This window comes from Patagioenas fasciata, chromosome 1, assembly GCF_037038585.1.
Source record: "Patagioenas fasciata isolate bPatFas1 chromosome 1, bPatFas1.hap1, whole genome shotgun sequence".
NCBI classification, from domain to species: Eukaryota; Metazoa; Chordata; class Aves; order Columbiformes; family Columbidae; genus Patagioenas; species Patagioenas fasciata.
Genome location: NC_092520.1, coordinates 94,679,242 through 94,699,203, shown reverse-complemented (window position 1 = coordinate 94,699,203; position 19,962 = coordinate 94,679,242). Strand labels below are relative to the sequence as shown.

At 40.9% G+C, this 19,962-nt stretch overlaps 1 protein-coding gene across 2 annotated transcripts in view; it reads left to right on the top strand.

Annotated features, from left to right (window-relative positions):
• ERG (ETS transcription factor ERG) overlaps positions 1–19,962 on the top strand; it is a 147,307-nt gene that overhangs the window by 29,241 nt on the left and 98,104 nt on the right. For both annotated transcript variants that reach the window (XM_065862044.2, XM_065862030.2), the window contains exon 2: positions 9,498–9,585. In XM_065862044.2, coding sequence (XP_065718116.1) covers positions 9,547–9,585 — 39 coding nt within the window. In that variant the 5' untranslated portion in view covers positions 9,498–9,546. The remainder of the gene's footprint in view (positions 1–9,497; positions 9,586–19,962) is intronic.

The following is a 19,962-nucleotide window of genomic DNA, read 5'->3' as shown; positions in this document are numbered from 1 at the left end:
TGTGGGGATTGGACGAGAAGATCTTTTGAGGTCCCTTTCAATTCCTAACATTCTGTGATTCTTGAATATGACAACTAAGGATATTTATTGAAAGTAGAGAGAATGTTAACTACTTTTTATTTCTTGCTTTTATATTTCTAGGCTAAGTGACATTATGCTTTGATTTTCCCATAGATCTAATCTGAGATTCTTTGGATTTTAGGTATTGTTTTTAACTATAGCAATTCAAGACTTTTCTAGGTTGGGCAAAACTGTTGGACAGTGTGCAGTAAATAATGTATTAGTCTAATGTACTCACTGATTACTAAAATCGCGTGGTGTATGTGATTTCTGTTGATCAAGTAGTTAGCCTTGAAAAGTCTGTAAGGTATTCACACAATTATTAATGAATTTTTAAAGATAATGTAGTCTTCTGCTTAATACATGTGTACCAGCAGTTTGTACTAGATGTGGTTGAGAATATGAATGTATCACATGAATGCTGTGTGTGGTGCAAAACTTGTACTGATTCTTGCCTAGCACTTTCCACGTGCCTGTTAGAAACAGATCTCTCATGAACAAAATTAAAAATAGAGGCATAGGTATCAGGCAGCTAGACGGCAGCCAGAGCATCTTGTCTCGTCTCGTGTACATCATCTGTCCTTCAGCTTCACACCTTCTGGCCTGGAAAATCCAGGTACCAGAACTGAGTGCAGAATGCCAGCATTCACTAATCCACAAATATTTCTCAAGCAAGTGGCCTTAAAGTCCAGGAGGCACTAGTCAAGGAAGGGTTGAAGAAGCTGATAACATGTACCACAGGAGGTTTATATGTAATCTGTTATTATTGAATTGGTTCTTGTTGTTTCGCTTTCTAAAACACTTTCATTTGCTTTTGTCTTTCAAAAAGATATATTAGTTTTCCTTAACTTGTGACTTCAGCCTCAAAATAATGTTATTAATTCTTTTGATATCAGTGAGTGTGTCTTTCTACAGCTGTAATTTTAACTGGAGCATTGGTTAAAATGTTAGAAACAGGCTTGGGCTTTAACAGGGGAATGAATGTAAATTAGAAACCGCTATTTGTCACTATATATCTCTTCTGATGTCATCCTGCTTTTGGGTTTTTTGTTTTTCTTTGGAAAGTCATATTTCTGTGGAGCACTAAGGTCCATAATTACGTGGTGGCTACTTTGTGGCTGCGTGTCTTGCTTTGCGGAGGTGACTGGCAGACACCTTCCAGCTAAGCATGGAGTTTAGCTGAGTTTTAGTAGTTAAACACAGAAATCCAACAGGGCAGCTCTAGCATGAAACAGAAAAGCAGCAAAGTGCACCAAGTAGGAATTTGACTTGATCCTGGAACATTTTTTTGTGATCTCTGTGGTTTTCCACTTGGAGAGCACAAAGTCTTGAATTCATGTGTTACTCTCCCCTTGGTATCCTGTGCATGTGTATAAGTATCTTGTAACAGGATAAGCATCAGGGAGTAATCATTATCAAACACCCCTGCATGGTATTAGGATAGACAGTCAAAACCCGGAGCTATGGAAAGTGGTTGGTGTAGTTAAATGTGTCAGACGTGACTCAAAAGTCTCCTTCCTTTCTGAAGATATTGCTTCATTCATGCTAACCACATTTGTAAGTGGCCTGGACTGAAGAGATAGTGTTTGGGGAATTCCACACTCTTTTATATGCAGTTGGGAGTTTCAGGAATAGCTGCTCTACATTCCACATTGATATATAATCCTCATTATAGCTTTGAATAAGAACATGGTAATTCGCCAAAAAATAAATAAAACAGGTTATTGGTCAGAGGCATACTATATAGGGACTACTAATGAAAGCAAATATTTTTGGCTGTAGTCTGAAGTTCCTACTGTAAATGAGCTAATTTAGGTCTGTATCCTCCCCTGAGATCATGGGTTGGAATGTGAGATAAGCAGTAGCTGCACAGAGACATTTGGGTGGTAGAGTAGAAGTGTGCCTTCTCCACCAGCTCCACATTCAAAGGGAAGGAGAGGGGGAACATCTGCTGTCTTTTCCCTGTAGGAGGATCAATCACTCCAAGAAACAGAGCACTCTTCATCCATTAGGAGAGATTTAACTCCTTATACTACCAATTTATGTTCTAACTCCTTGAAAATGTGTGCAGATCAGCTCTGTATCCTGGAAGAAAATACATCTTCCATCTTCAGTTTCGATGAACTCCAGGAGAGACAGACATAGTCACAGACAACATAGACACATCTTCAGATAGATGCATCCATTTGCCCCCCCAGAGATTAAGGACGCAGAGTATTGTTATTAGTATAAAGCTAACTGTAAACTCTGGCCATCTGTGCCTTCACAGACAGGTGTTGACATGTGGCTTATTCGTCAGTTACTGAATTTCTTACAGTAATATTCAAGTTGTGCTTTCAAGATCAATTTGAACCATACCAAGCCCATGTCCACTGCTGACACATCTTACTTACCCACCATACCAAGCTGATACATGCTCCCTCCTGTGGCACATTACCCCAGGAGCTCCAGGGGTGCCACAACTCTCTGCATCAGGGAACTGGTGCTGCTGGGAATTTCACCAGAAAAGTGATTTGCTTCCAGTCAGACCAGCACCCTGATCTAACTGACAGAAATAATATTAAAGATGTGTGAGGGAGAGAACTTATCAGCATGAGTCAGTCATAAAACCAAACCCTCAGATGGTTTTTCAGGAGGAGGACTGGGCATGGAAGTTTTTCTTTATATCCAGGGAGGGGAAAGAAAAAAAACAAAACAAACAAACAAACCAACCAACCAACCAAACAAAAACCCAACCAACCAACCAACCAAACAAAACCCAAAACAACCCACAACAGATTTAACACTAATTTTTCTTTATGAACTTCTTTAGGTTTTTCTTGAAAGTTAAAAATATTTCAGTTTTTAGCTGCCAGAATTGAAACCCATTGGCTAACCAGACCTGCTCAGCTTTTGTTTTTCCCAGTAATTTTTTTAAAAACAAATAATGCCATATTATAAAAAACTCCCATATTATCAGAGCAGTGTAATTGGAAAATTATCAAAGACTTTATCTTCTGTTTAAATTGCCGCCAAAGAACTTACCATTCATTTTATGTGCTCCTAAGTACAGAAGAGTGATCTAGTCTACTAGATTCACAAGTTAGGAGCCTCTCCTAACCCAGATCTATTGATCCTAATTTACTACTGTAACAGTTAATGGTGTTGTTCCACTCCTGCAGCTAAGCACATCAGATGGTGCACGATGCATCCATTGAGTTCAGTCCTGGAAGGGCCGGATGAGTACAAAAGGTTTTCACTGAGAATGGAAAGTTGTAGAAACATTGATTGACACTTCCTATTTTGGTTTTCTTGTCCTTTACTGTTTTACTCGTGGTATCCACCTGCAATCATGAAGTCTTACCCTAACAGCAAATATGCATTCGCAGCAGAGGAATTGCCCTGCCAGTAGCATTTCTTGAGTGTAGTGGGATCTTTCCTCATGTTTTCATTGTTGAAGCTGTTAAAATGCAGAGAGGTTACACAAAAAGAAACAAACAAAAAAAAATACCCCCAAAACTGAAGTGGTTATATACAACTGCAAGTTAACATAAAAGCGTTAAGCCCATGTCATGCAGCTCTGCTATGTAATAGCTTACTGTCAATATTGGCCCTGGGTTGGAAGAGTTGTATTTCAGAGTCTGCTCATTAGAGCCCTGGTTTATTAGTGCTGAATTATAAACATTCCTGTGACTTCAGTTCTGGGCCTTTCCTCACTGGGTACTACTGGGTTGTGCTCTTTGCGCCACTTTCCCCCAGAAATACACATCTATGGGCCATGGTCTGCCTCAGTCTCTCCCGAGGGCTCCCCTCGGGTTCTTAGCAAATCTCAGGTGTGGACAAGAGCTGCTTGCCTGGCTCTAGTGTATTTTCCGCTAGACCTGGAAGTATTAGAGAAGATGAGGCATTAACTTCAGTACCATGCTGTGCAAGAAACCTATTGTTTTCTTTGCTTAGCAGTTTCCAAATTGCATGCTTGTAGCAGTCTTCTGTGCCGTGAGTTTTGCATATATCTAAGACAGAGTGCGTGAATTTCTGGCCTGCGTCAGACAGTGGCAAAAATCCAGTTTATTTCAGTGGATGAGGATTTCACTTCTTCTCTTCTTAGTTCTGTTAAAGGACTTAATTTAAATAAATTAATATAGTAACTTCAGTAAAGCCCTATGATGTGAATAAAGCAGCAGCACTAGGGGTTTTCAGTTAGTGGTCTTTGCAGCTCCTCAGACCACTTCTAAAGTGCAGCAAGCCTAAATTTGGCTTAAATTTGCTAAAAAAGGGCTCCCACCATAACTCGAACAAATTTATTTGTCCACAAATTACAGAATGGCTGAGAAACACACATAGGACATTGTTCTATCAAAGTGCAGCTCTATGTTACAACAGCAGAAGCTTATGCCGTTTCTACACACCACTGAGAGCAGGTTTATAGTCTTTCTGGCTTTTGAATATCCCAGCTTTTCTCTCTTTTACACACTGTCTCACTAGTGCAGGTAGGACCCAGATGTCCAGGGAGAGGTTTTCTGATAAAACTATCAAGAAATGGGTAAAGCTGCACATCTCAAAAGTTCTCCAACAGCTGAAAAACATCAGTTCTGATAAAATCTGTTCCAAGTACTGTTGCATGACAGTGTGAGGGGGTCTGAAAGTCCTGCTGGCGCTCACTTGGGATAGTCTGCATAACTGTTCGGGGATTCACCTCCTGTGAGTAATGATAAACATCCCAAAGTTATGCTGGTAGAAATTTGGTGCAATGCCACTCTGTATTATTCATCATACTGGAGCATGTGTCTGTGTGTGTTTGTGTGCAGATCTCCAGTACTGTGTGCCATTCATAGCTTTTCATGCTAACATTCATGGATCTGTATAGTGCAGGCTCTTACTGTCCCAGCAGTGGTGACACAGGGCTCTTTGGAGAGAGCCGCTGTCCTGCAGGCAGAGCTTTGGCACCACTCTTGCCCGTACAGCCTGTGCTTGGGTAACCTTTTAATATTGTTCTTGCTTTCACTGCACCAGGAATCTGACCCAGCAATTCTGGCATCTTGTCATTGATTAAGGAGCCCTTCCTTATCTGGTACTGGATATGCACTGTGGCGGTATTTTGAATATCATTCCCTGTGCAGATGAGTATTCTGGGCCACATTCAGCCCCAACAGAAAAGCATCGTGGACCATGTTTCTTTATTTGCTGCAGTCAAGCTCTGCTCTATGTGGGCGTTGCTTTGCCAGGAGTTTGGACTGGAGTCTTTTTCCATCAGTTTCACTGACTGCCTGGTCATGCTCTCTCACAGCGCTTTAGTGTGGGGTGTAGGATACATTGGGAGGAACATGCTTCTTTTTTTTTGTTTGTTTTTTGTTCGTTTGTTTTGTTTTGTTTTAAGGTAAGCCTAGCATGTCAAATTATGGAAATTAGACCTACATTCCTGTCTGCAAAGTAATATGAGTGTGAAAATGTACAAGAGAGAAGTGTGTACTGCCCCCCACGTAGAGGGAATGTTCAGCCTTTCAGTAATTTGGCAGTATATGTGTATATTTAAAAGTTTAATCCTTTTGATACTACTATTAAAGAAAAGAATAACAATGTAGTCACATCTGGTGAACTCTAGAGCTGTACATAACTCTGTAACCCTTTGATGTATTTACATGTCTCCAAGAACACGATTTGCATAAACACGTGCACAGAAAGACAACAGACTGTAGCGAATCTGTCTCCTCCTGTGTAGGGTAGCACAGGCAAACCCAGGACTGGCTGTATTCATACAATAACATGTTTTTATCTTGAATATCGGGGGCAATTTGAATCTCCCATCTCATTAACAATGTTGCTACTTTTCACTATTGCCATTGTTCTTTTATGATGTTTTGGATGTATCAGGGGGATGGGAATCAGTACCAAAAGCCAGATCCTGTCACGAGTTAATGCTGCCCACAGCCTGATGCCGATTATCTTCTTTTCTCAAGGATGTGGCAGGACATATGAGCCTGGTCTACTGTTCCAGCAGTCTCTTGCCTGTCTTCTGGTGCCTTTTCTCCTGGACCCCTTGGGGTATGCTCGGTACATGATCTGTCCCCCACATATAACTAAAATATAGCTTCTTTTCATTTGGTGGCTGTGCACCGGTTGCGGGGTGGGAGTGCAGGTGTGCTCCAACTCCACTGAGAAACCATTGCTTCCCTCCCTGTGTTGTGCCATGGCCCCATGGCAGCTCTGCCATTCCGGTTGGACAACAGATGTGCACAGTCCCACTGACCTGATGGAAGATTGTTTGTTTCATGTAGCAGGAAGGCTTCCCGTTATGTGACAGGACCTTTTTCCATTTTGGTTGTATGATGAACTTGCATCTGACCACGTGCCAGCAGAAGCTGCAGGGTCCATCCCTTGGGTGCTGCCAGGACTGCTGCCATCTCTCCACTCTCCGATGTCCTGTGAGGTGGGATGCCATGAGAACCTGTACCTCTGAAGTAGGATTAATGAATGCTAGTCTTGAATAAGGATGCTGGGAACTATAAGAAAACCTGCTCCACGGCTACGAATATATCCTTCCAGTACTAAACCCTAAATCAGGAAGGCACTTAAGCGAGCACTTAACTTTCAGTTTGTGTTATGATTTCCTTGTTTCAGTTTTCTGAAAAGAGATGTCTTCCTGAACCACGCTTTAGGGTTGTTTTGGCTCTTACATTGGAGTCGTGCAAGCCAGAGAATGCAGGACAAAACCTACAGCCACGTGCAGACCCTGTGACAGAATGTCAAGTATAAACATGACCAGCATGAAATTTGGGGTGGGGGTGGAGAAGGTTCTGGCAACAAATACCATCTGGTTCAGCAAGTTAATACCAGATGTCTGGAAGCTCCAATTCCAGACAGTAAAGGTGGAACTGAAATAATTAAAATTATATTTCTGTTTGGAAAAACCAAGGAAAACTGTCACAGCTTTTTTAACAATGATTTCCAGAAGTAAAAATATAGAAGTCATGCCTTTTGCAAAAAAGGACATGTACCCCTTTAGAGTAGCTATAAATGAATATCCAAGTGAGAAAGAAGAATACACTGCCGAAGGCTAAGTTTAAAGCAGAATTCCCCCTTTTAGGATCATCTCTACACAGCAGCACGGGAGAAAAGTCAAATGGCCAAAACAATTGCATGTGCATCTTCCCAACTAATATTTGCTTGTCTTTGATTCCTGTACCATGTGGTGTAGAGTTGGAAACTGGCTTGCAAATGTTCTCCATCATCTTCTCTTCTATAAAAGAATCTGTCTTCTTGGGGAAAAGACATGATATGAATGAGTCTGGCACAGTTCAAATAGCTTCTCTTAAACCCCAATAGCTTCAAGCAAGTCTGAGTTCTGAAAGAAAAGTCTGTTTCCCACCTTAGAGCAACACGGGGCATTTCTGGAATGGAGTCCGCACCTCTGAGCTCAACACGTGCTTCCTAAGCACAAAAACCTGCTTTTGTGGGGTGAACCACCCAGGCAGCAAGAGCCCAGGAGAGGCAGAAATCCTTGCACTGCTGTCAGGTGTTGCCAGCTCAGCGGCTCTCCAAGCTGCAGCAGGCTGGAGGTCCTGCACGCTCTGTCTCCACCACAACGTGAGGTGTCACACAGTTGGTCCTGGGCAGGGAACAGGTTCCAGGGCAGGGAACAAGCAGAATTTCTGAGAAACAAACAGGGGCGGAGGTACCCAGTTCTGTCAGGAGTGTCAGATCCCCTTCTATGTGTCTAGCTATTGTTGGAATTTGCTTCCCAAATTGTATCTAAACCCACCTTTCTTTTGAAACCTGAGTTAACCAAGTAAAATACGTGACTAGGGAGGAGAGACGCAGTGCCTACTTGCACACTGAGCAAAGACATTAGAGAGACAGAAATCAACCCTGATGTGGCACAAGTCCCCTCTTTACTGGGCCAGCTTCTGTGCTGGGGGTGAGGGACTGTTACGGCAACACAGCGATGGAAGTATGCAAACTGTGAAAGTGTGATCTAACACTCAGTTCAAAATTTTTTTCTGTTCAGTCTAAATAAAATTTAGTAGCTTCCAGATTCTATGTATGACATTTCAAAAGCTTAAAATATGAATCCCATAAATCCAGTGAATAACGTGGCGGGTGTGGATTTACTAGGGATGGAAGGAAGGGAACTGAAAGGCATGTCAGTGCTGTTAGTGTTTCTATATGACTTAAATCTGAACAACATAGCTGTTGAAACTTTGCTTTTACCAAAACAAATGTCTGCTGCTTTTGAAGATATTTAAGTTCTGTGGAAAGAAAAATCTTCCCTTAAAACCATGACATCAGTATCCCATTTCGTCATCCACAGATAGCTGAGGAAAGTGTACAAAATGAGCATTTGGCTTCTTTCGGGGTTTCTCTAATAGGCCATTGAATTAAATACATCATCTCCATGGATTTGAAGAGGGACAAAGCTGGATCCTCTAAGCAGTAAGGAGGAAATGTGCCAATATCCAAATGGAGCTACCTTTAATTGCACTATGTGGTACCTCCATTTATAAATGGCTCACTTACATCATGAGGACTGCTTCTGGGGCAAGCTGCAACTCAGTGTTCATCAGTCTAACAACATTTCTCCTGAGTAAATAAGTGAAAGACATCTGCAATTTACTATGCAAGTTGTGATAAAAGATAATGAAATAAAAAAAAATGCTGAAGAAAAAGATTTTTTTTCTAGTAGTGCCTTGCTGCTTTAAAAGATTTAAAAGGCTCAAGGTCATGGGCAGAAGGAAACCTCTTGCATGAGAAATGGGAATTTCCAGGCTTTTATGGAGAACAGAGAGAAGAACAGATCACTGTAAATAATAGTCATGTTCCTACATTTCCCATACTTTCTAATTTCCTGACTTATCAATCCTAATTTATTAGCAGTTATTTGGTGTTCCTGTTACTGAGCAGTATTTTACATTATTTATATTACATATTGTTATTGTTTTTAATTCTTTTAATGGCCCCCACCTCCCTGCACATCATGAAAATGCACCCTGCCTACCTCAGTCCCTCTGTACTTTATTACCAGACATGGATAAGGGATCCCAGAAGATCCATGCTCTGAAGTGTTGTTAATTGAGTGGCTGGACCAGATTTGCAGCTCTTCAGTGAAATGATACTTATTTATATCAGCTCCAGATCTATCCCAATCCTGCTGTGTTTCTAAACTGGGAAGAAGGGATTGTGGAAATCCCTGATATCTTGTGTGAATAGTGGGGCTGTGCATGGCAGAACACATCCTGGAGTTTATATTTGGGGAAAATCGTCCATTGTACAGAAAAAGGACCAATTTTCCTTAAGAATTTCAGGGCCAACTGTTTTCTGCTGTGCTAAACAGTCTTAGCAATTCAACTATACTGTTTCTTGAGGAAGTCTGGGGAAGGAAAGATGCTGTCTATAAAAAGATTTCTATTGAAAATGAACTATTAAAATATAATCATATGACTTTTGTTTCTCTGGTTATGCAGCTGCCTTGGGATCTGAGCTCCTGGTAAACACGCTGGCCTGCTAAAGGACATGATTCAGACTGTCCCAGATCCAGCAGCTCACATCAAGGTTAGTTTCCTGTTTATTGTGAGTCCTCAGATGTTTTGAGAGTGATAAAATTAAAGAATATGTAAACATACTGCAGGTTCTCTTATATGTTTAGAAATTGTGCTAGTGTACAACACTGGCTCCTTTATTCCTTGATATTTATATGCTATTGCCTGAGTTAGTCCTGCAGTCTTTGTTGCTGACACCTGAACTGATGTGCTCTGAAGTATGTAGATATTTTGAGGATAACTTTTTCTAAGATTAAAACCCCTTGATTATCCTTTAATATTTGGTATGCTTGATAACACCTACTTGAAAAATACTGAATTCTGTGTCCCCTGTTCTGTGCATGAAAGCTAGCGGCGAACATTAATTTCAACTGGAGAAGGAAAATGAGTATAATGCAAAAATTCAAAGCCAAAGAAACATCCCATTGAAAAGACTGAGTGCATCATTTTATGTAAGTCATATGAGTGCAGATATTGAGCTGTGCTGCTGCCTTAAAAGCAACACTGTTTTGCTACATTTTGAATATTGTTTTACTGTTTGTACTTTATTGTTACTATTATTGTTACTATGACTGCTGTCACTGTGTCTTTATTATCCTCCTGAAGACTGGGAACCTGCTAGACTTAGCAGGTGTAGCTGATGAGGTGTTGCTAAGGACAGAACATTTTGGGGTATTGCACATAAACAACAGCATTGAGCTGACTGGTTTGGGGGATACTCTATTTCTGCCTCACTATTTCATCCTCTAGAGGTTTTGTTTGGAAATGGTTTCCTAACTCCCAGAGAAGAACAGTAATTCTTTTTCACAAAATAAAAAGAGACTTGTATACCAGCACCTTAGCTGGGTAAAGCCATCTGATTCTCATATGCAAACAGTATGATGAACCTGCATGCTTCTCTTTCACATGGAGTTTGCCAACTGAAAATACTGCTGGTATAATAATATTGTTGTAATCAAAGAAATAGATCAGCCATGCTTAGCAGGCTGTAAGTGAAAAGTTTTTTTTTTCCTTCTGACTGCCTTTGTGTCTGTCTGTCTTTCCTTGAAATTATGTTTTCTACAACTTATTTCGTGGGGTTTTTCCTCAGCTGACTGCTATCTACTAGTCAGCAGCTCTCTGTAGACAAGCTTCATTTTTCAACTTATTTTTAATTGAATAAAAATGAAATATTAAACAACTCACTTTTCTCATTAAAAGGTAGCAAATGAAAGAAACTCTCTCTATAGCTCCAGACAGTGTTTTTGGATTCTGTTTAGATACTAGAATGACTGTCAGTAATGTGGGAGATCATCCAAGTTTTCCAAAACCTAACACTTTTATAGTCTTCTAGTTCTTAGTTTTTATAGAAAGAGCAGAGAAACACCCCACCATAAGCTGTCTCACCTCTATGTGTCTCGTCACTTGGATTTCAACCAGTAAGACTTCAAAAATTTTAAGGGGATTTCGTACCTCCTCATGCTTTCTGAGTGTCTACAGCGCCAGAAATAACATTAAGAAGAACTCGGTTCCATACTTTCTGCCAAAACTGGTATCTGAAGCCTTTTTTAAAACCATGGATGTTAGAGTCTGAGAAGGCAAGGCTGGTTATGCCTGGACCTTTTAACAGCAAGTAAAAGAGAGATGCATAAAAATCTCTGCAGTGATGTGTTCAAGGGAACCTGTAGCAGCCTATTTTAATCAGAACAGCACACAGAAGATGCTGTTACCTTGAAAAATGTTGCAAGAAAGGCAACTACTTTATTACTGTGTTTGGGATAGGAAAGCTAGCCAACTAGACATCAGATCTTTCACATTTCTGTTTATGTCATTAGGGTCTGCTTTGGTCTAAACACGTTCTCCAGAAAACTGCTGGGGATGCTCTGTTCATTTACACTTTTGAAGTGGATTTGAGTACATTCTTAGAAATAAACCATGAGAAAGTATAGCACATGGGATATAGGAAAGACTATGTTATGTGATAGTCTTTTATATTTCTCATTGCTGTGGTGAGGTAGAAGGGTCAAACTGGGTTCATTACAGTCATCCTTGGTATGATTTTGTTTAATTGTACTCTGTCAGGTAGGTCACATGGTATTGTTTCTTTTATTTGCTTGAGTAAGCAGACATGGTCTCATTCATACACATTTAGAGCTGTAACTTTGAAGATCACTTTGTAGGAAGTGTCTGAATTATTAAGATTTGACAGATTTTAAGTTTTCTGCCTGAATATGTGCAGAAAATTAGTGCAAGAGAGAAATGATTATGACAATATGAATATTCAGAAGCTTCTTTTTTTTTTTTTTTTTCAGAAAGGGTGATTTCATTTTCCCTTTCCTGCTACAAAGAGAAAATGTAACTAAACTTGCAAGTCTTGTGCTTCATTCCTGACTAAGAAATGCTAAGAGCTGGATTCCAGTGCCCAGACAGATTCTGTTCAGCTGTGAGAATATTTTGAAAATTTTGATGTGTGTGTCCCCATTTTGTTTGGGCAGCATCATTCCATAGCTACTAAAGATTAACCTTTATATTTTTCAGCTAGAATGGAGCATCCATAATTGATATGGTGAACCTGTGTTCCTGTTGCTCCCTAATGCCCAGTTTTACCTGAATCACAGCCTCATGTTTTGCCAAAGCATAAAGGAAAGAAACATTTGATGTGGACAAGAAAAAGGATGTATATGTTCAGACCTTTGGTTCCAGTTCAGTAAAATATGACGAATTTTGACCCTGATCTTCAAGCAATTCCACATACTTTTAGTGCCTGTGAGAGGGCTGGAATAAGTAAGACTACTCACATCGATAAAGTTGAGTGTGTGCCCGGTGGTTTGTGGGATCAGCACCCTGGTTTAATAAGGCTTGCTATTGTTAAAGGATTAAAATAATGCCATTAGTTTGGATTAGTGGCAAACTCTTAAGAAAACAAGTGTTTACTTGATTTAATGCAAGACAAATTATTTATTGCCAGTATCTGTAATTAGAATGAAGAAATTATTTTTGGACAGTCATATGGGCAGTTTTTGATAGTTGAAAGGGCTTGAGTACAAGGTGCTCACATTTATACCAAGGTTTGTGTATTCCCTTACTCTTCCAGAATAGGTTTTCTCTAATGAGTCCACACACTAGAGAGATGTTTGTAGAATGGTGTTTTGCAACCAACTCTGTCTTCACCTCTCACCCTGCCCATGACACTGAAAGGGGCTGTCATTTTAATTGGGAGATACAAAGTTTTCAATGTTAATCATAGTATTAAGGAAGATTTTTGTTTGTGATGTCAGGGGATCAAGGTCCGTTTGTCACCAATAGAAGTTTTCATACACAGCAAAAGTGCATGTCTTATTCTGTGTACATTAAGGGTCACTTCTAGGAAATGCACCATTTTTGCTGTCTTTCTGAACTAGGTGGTTCATGAATTTGTTGAATACAGTTTTCTCCAGGAAGCTGAGCCTTTTTTTGTCAGTCTGAACTATTTTGCTTTGGCTAGTTCATCATTTGGGAGGCACATAAGAATCTAATTGCTTAGACTGGTATTAGACAACTTACGAAGAGTTGTATATCATCAAACTCAAAAGAAAGTTTAGAGACATTTTCAAGAAGCCAGTGGCCAGGTTGTCTTTTTATAGGGGCAAGATTGTGATTTACATACGTTTTAATGTGATCTTTTGTTGTTGTTCTGTTATTCATTAATCTCCAGTTCTTCTAACAGCAGTCATAGAAACACTGTGCAAGTGTTTTGCATGTTTTGCTTTTAGTGATATATACTTTGTGAATACTGACCATTCAATTATTTTTTTTTAATTTTATTTTTTAAGGGTTTAATTATGCTTTCAGCAGCCTCATTTGCAAAGATCAAATGCTTATTTGGCTTTAGTTACCCTGTGCCATCACTCTGAGGGGATTTTGTGGAACCAATTCTCAGGAAAAAATTAGTTACTGCTGTTCCTTAGACCCTCTCTGGGAGAAGAAGGGCCCAGGGTATGACTTGTAGGTAAAGAAACTACCCCATTTTACCAAGAATGGAGTCTACCCTGAGGTAAATAGGTATAATTTCCATTGCAGCAAGGCTGATATATGGTGGTGGAAGTTTTGATCTGTGTATATTTAGGTGGTCCAATTTTTCAGTTCCTTGGTGACAGTTTTGAGATCTGGAATGCCTGAAGAGTCAGGTGAATGGCAGCAGCTGAACAGAGGTGCTCGTGAATTGCATAGCTGCCTTTTGCCTTGTAGAAGTTGAAAAATGGGGACACTGTACATCCCAGATAGCTTAATCAAATAGGACTTTTAAAATAAAAAGTCTCAAAGAGCATCAACCACTTTCAGCCAAATTCAGCTGGTCTGTGTTCATACAACCTCATTTATTCTGTGGATGTAACTAGAGTTTGTTACTTCTGAATCTATCAAATTGATTTTTCCAAAACTGAAAGCTATACCTCATACTACAATGAAGGAAAAGCTGGTTTCTCAGAAGAAATAAAATAATTACTCCATAAACATTTTTGAAGATTACTCCTGAATTTAGCATTTATGTGCCTGGGCTAAGAATTAGGTGATATATGAACACTTCCATGTACAGCATCTCATATTGTCATTGAAAGTATTACAAAACCTGATCCCAAGAGCTCCTTTGCTGGCCCAAAAAAAACAGGACATTTCAAATTGTGGCAGTGTAGAAATGCTGCTAGATGTACCTAATCTGTTGTGTTATGGTTAAATCTGATTTTTTGATCTGGTATTATTCATTAAGGAGCATATTCTGGGTCTGATATAATCTGTTGTTTTTTGTAGAATTGTAGAGTTTCTAAATAGGATCCAAGACTTTGTTATATGGGGAGTTTTGTATGCACAATACAGTCTGTGCCTGAATAGGCAAGGAAGACAAGAAGGGTAGAAGGATAGAATTACTATTATCCTCCAGGATAAGGCAGATAAAGCCAGGCTTTTCCTCCCACCTCTTTTTAGAGTCTTGACTAAGCTGGGATCATAGTCTTTGTGGATTCTTTGCATTGCTAGAGCACTTCTTTCATTGCTTATAAAATGATATTTGGGCAGCTCAGCTAGGAGTGAGAGCATGGAAATCTGAGCCAAAGATACAAAGAGCTTTGCCCAAAGTCACATGTGAAGAAAGCTAATGGCAGACACATTGCAGTGTAGCTGAGTAGGCAATCCATATGGAGAATGTAATACTACTGTATCACAGTATGTCACCACTGGAGCCAATTTGATAACATACTCCCCTTCTCTACAGAAAATATGAAATAACTGGTCCTGATAGTTGTTGGTTAATGAGCCAAACCTCCTACAGGTATGAATTGGTGATGACCCTGTGAATGTATTGCCTCCAGTGGTCTCTAGTTGTGAGATGGTGCCTTTAGCCCCCATGCACAGAGGTGAGCAAGCTACTGTGGGTTATCTGGGCTGCAAACTTGCTGCCTGACAGCTATTCCGGGATAACATGCAGGCTCTCGTCTCATGGGTTACAAAAGTCCCTCAGTGACAGATGTGAAAAAGCATTAGTCTCAGCAGTCCCTGAAGCTGCCGTTGGTGAGTAACTGTAAGTCCTATCCCCTCTGCTTACCCCTCACTGTGTACTTCAGTCATTATTCTGGCAAAACTTTAAAAGCTCTTCCCCTGCTTTTATGCTGTTAACACCACTGTGTACAGGATAACACTATTGTTTCCATTTCACTATGTGTCTTACTAATGATGCTAGCTGGATCACAGTTGCTAAAGCTTGTTTGATTGATAGATCTGATTTAGTCTGTGTTCTCATAAAACTGAGGAACTGAGTTTATAATGAATGTGGGTTATACTCCTCCACACCGGCACTCATTCACCAAGCCCCTGAAGTGGTAGGCTTAAAATCGGGTGTGTTATTTCCATCCTTTGTCAGCATACATCAGTTACGTGTGATAATGCCGTAATCACTACTGTATTTGAATGCTAGAATCTCCTTGTATGCAAAAATTGTGATTTACCTTTTGAGTTCTGGATTGTAACCAAATAATTGCCGTAGAGCAGTTTACATTAGTAAGTTCTTCTTTTTTTTTTTTTAAACTTTCCTCTTGAACTCTCCCTCCTCTCTGCCTGAGCGGATACCTCCTTGCTAAAGGAAAAGAGAGATAATAGCTTCTGTGTACTATAATTGATGAACTTTCAGCAATTCGGAGCAAATCCAAGGTTGCTGCCAACAGCCAGATGGAAAACAGTGTTAATGACATGTTCAAAGAAAAGTATGTTGTTTTGATAGGGGATGGACTAGAGACTTTAATCTCTATTGTTCTGGGGACTAATGGTATGGATAATTCCTTAAAAGATGCCATTTTTAAACAAAAATTATCTTTTTCATAAGCAGGAAAGAACAAACTAAAGAGCACCAAATGCATTTTCAATGGTCTGGCTGATATATATGCTTTACACTAACTCTTTGTTATGTAGAGTCAGATGTGTTCAAATTTCATTTCCACAGTCTACCAGACTGTTAGAAGTCTGGACATTTCTACTGCTGATGGGTAGAAATCATAAAATGGATGGTCCTGGAAACTGGAGCCAGGGTGGCAAACTGAGGGTGGGGAGAAGTTAAGAGAAGAAGTTGGGAAGGACAGACAAAACAGACAGGGACAAAAAGGGTTAGGCTTTGAGGAAACTGGGAAAGAAGATTCTTCCCTATCCTCTTCTTCCGCTCTAGAGCCTGGAATGGGACTGAGGGCTCCCAAATCTCAGCCTTGTTTCACTGCCTGTAAATCTCCCTGAAGCCCACTGCTGAAGTATGTGTCTTCTCCTTCTTAGGTCCTGGCCATCCTGGCAGATAGGAACAGCAATTTCACTAGCCCTAGCATCCATGCTGTGCTTCATGCCTACAGGACAGTGCCTTTTGCATATGGCTGCAGTGGGAGCACTGAAGGGAAGAGGTGCAGGAGAGTCAGCCTTGGGGAGCTCCACCAGCATGGTGTTTGGGCAGACTTGGGACTCCAAGAGGCTGTAGTAACAATCTCCTCCTTCCTTGACAAGTGGTTACAGAAACCACCTGCCCAGGACTATCCTCACACAAATCTACAGTGCAAATGCTAAAGATATGTAGAGATTATCTCCCAGTGAGTCAGAGATTACTGTTTAATGTATGTTGGATTTGCATTTTGCCTTGATCTGGTCACAAGTATCCTAAGCAATGGGTCACCTTTGTACTTTCTTGAGAGATAATTCCCCATGACTCATTATCATGAAGCATTTCCTCACATTCAGCCACCTTGTTGCTCCCTCTTTGACCGGCCTTCATATATCTGCTCTGTGCAGACCCAAACTCCTTAACTTCACACTGCTTTTGCTCCACCTCACCTTCAAGAGGGAGATTTATAAGGAGGGCTCAGGGGAGGTTGCCAAGCACCTCACAGGCTGTCCACATTAGTTCTGGTCACAGTCTGTTTCACATGATGGGGCCAGGCAGCTTTTCCTCTGTCACTCCTGCAGCTACATCCTGCCCTGCTTTCAGCTATACTTGTTGCTTGGTCACGAATCACCGCGTTGTTATCTTTCTAGTAGCACTGCCTAGAGCTGGAACCAGGGATGTTGCTCCTGCAGCTGACAGACAGGGAGAGATGCTTCCCTTGCGCGTGATGTGTTTCCTCTGCACAAGATGCTGAAACATTAATCTCTTTCCTGAGTCTCGCTTCTCTCTCTCTCTTTCCATCTCTCCTTTATTTTGATGTCATATTGCATACTTGTACTGATTACCATCCTCCTTGAATCTGAGATCTTTCTTAATTATTTTCTACCCATGTTATAATCTCTTTAAGACCCTTTTTGGACTATTTCAGCTGTCCTTCTGGTGTCTCTGAGTTAACTTTAGGGTGCAATATCTTTTGCTGATGTGCTGTTTAATCCCCTTCTTTAGATTATTAATACAGACATTACCTCATAAATAGTTATGGGCATTTGATTAGATACCCTCCGCCAACTTGCTATTTTATCATTTGCCATAAGTCTTGGCCCGTTATTCTGTAGGACGTTTTGAGACTCTCACTGTTCTTTCCCAAGCCAGTTCAAATTCTTGCGGTGAAAAATATTTCTTCTTTGGCTCAAGGCAGTAGCCAGTATTTGGGTATTTCCAGTCATGTTTCATTAGGAAGAAAAACTCATTCTATACCATAGGTGTACTCTTGGTGTGTTTGTCTGTTTGTTTTGAATTGGAAATGTATATCCTGTCCTTTTTGCCCTAGAAGAACAGACAGGATGACAGGACCACTGCTGTTGCTCTAAATTCCCATGTCTGTCTTGCCAGTGAGCCCTACACATAGGAGGCTCCATAGTGTGGTCCCTCACTACCAGGTCCTGCTCAAAATCCCAGCTTTTTGATGCCTAATAACCTTTAAACCCAAATGCTGGCAGTCATTATCACCTCCTTGTAGAGCAGCAGAAGTTGAGTAGGACACTGTAACCTGCCATTTCAAATTCAGCAAAGTAGCACACAAAAGGAGGTAGATAAGTCTGAGTTGTACTGTGAGCCTTCCAGGATGAGCTGACATAATTGTTTGTGCATACTACCTTGGTCACATATAGAAATTTTCCATGAACCCAGAAACCTGGCAGATGTCAGGGCAGTGAATAATGTGGGAAGAATCCTGCAAATGTGAGAAATCCTGAGTACAGTAAGGCCAGACCATGAACTGAGCGCTGCCTGTGCTTCTCAGGTGGGTGTCAGAAGGAGCAGAGCGTGGCAGGTTGACTGACATCAGTGGTAATCTCATTGCAGAAGAAGTCCCAACATGCATCAAATGTTGGTGCCACTGCCCCTGAGGCAACAGCTGGGAAAAGGAGAGGGAGCTTTGTTCCCAAACATGTAACCTCTTTTACCTCTGTGTTTTATGTTTTCTGTCACGGGTAGCTCTAGAGCAGGCGTGAGGGGCTCTAGAGTAGTTACATTAAGCACAAAGGGACTTGTAGGTGGTTCTTCATTAGACTGACTGAATCCCATCTTACATGGCATATCCTCAATATGTAACACAGAACTGAGGGTACACCCAAGCCTTTTCCAAACAAGACATGTCCAAATCCAAAATCAGTATAACATCATCAAGATGACATTTTACACAAGTCTAGTAAACCTTTGGAAAGCAGGGAGGAGACGGCAAGCTGCTCAGATGCAGCCATGTCCCAAACCTGAGTTAGCATCTCTAGATGTCAGGGCAGGATGGAAATTTGCACAGCAGAACCACAGATGGTGCTGAACACATCTGGGACATAGTCCTTGCTGCCTTGCCAGCAGGAGATGGGTTAAGCCACTTTCCTCCCAACCTTGAAAGGAACCTGTGTAGGTGGGCAGGCAGGGACCTGTAGGGTCCTCCTGTAGGATCCCTCCCTGGAGAAGATCTCGGGACAAGTGCTGCAGAAAACAGTGGACCCAGCTGGCACACATGTCCAGGTCTTGGACAGCAAAACTTCCCTGACCAACATTTACACTAGGGCACTCAAAATGAACTCAGAATGAACAAAAAATATGTTTCAATCTTAAGTGGAGGCCAACTGAGAATTCAAGTTTGTTCAGTTAAGGGAAGCCACCCACTCCTTAGTTACAGCTTCAGAAAATCTTTCTGGTTCTCTCTGAGTTGTCCCAGAACTGCAGCCAGTTGGCTAACAGTGCTTGAGCCATCACAGAGACATTATTAACTCAGACAGAGGAAAATATACTTTCAGTTATTACATGTTAATAAAGCACAAACTAAACAAGTTTATGCAACAGAAGCAATTATACCATTAAACATTTAACTGCAAGATTGATTTTTAAATTGCTAATAATTCAAACCAAAGCAAGCACACAAAGTGGAAGGGGGAGGAAGGTACTTTTAACAGTTGAATCTAATCAGTGCCTCAGTTCAAATGCTTGGCTATAAATGTCAAAATACATAAGATTTGATGCAAGAACAGAAGCGGAACCAGAATGGATGAGCATTCCTCAGTTGACCAGATTCTTCTAATTGGGAGGAAGTTAAACACATGGAGTGGGGAAACTCTGTGAGCTGGGTTATCTCCAGAGCTCTCTTTAGATACCAGTCTGTGCTCCTGAGCAGCCTTCCAAAATTAGCAGGAAGCAGTGAACCGAGGCACAAATAGCAGGCTCAGCCTCATGCTTGCAGGAGGCCTTCCACATTCTGCTGCTGTTGCCTGAAAAGAAGGAGAATCTGGATCCTTACCGAATCAAGAGAGGGCTGCCATGAGGAATGGGTCCTCATGAAAGGAATGCAGAAATTCCTGTCCTCATCTGAATAAAACCCCTGTTTCCTGTTGCTCTTTGAATTGCATTGAAAGGAAGGGAGACACTGTCCTGGGCTGCAGCAGAAGGTGGATTTGATGATGATCAGTGCTGTTGGGGTAAAGCAGGGTGGGATGTTCTCTTGGCTGCAGGGGTGTATTTGTTTTC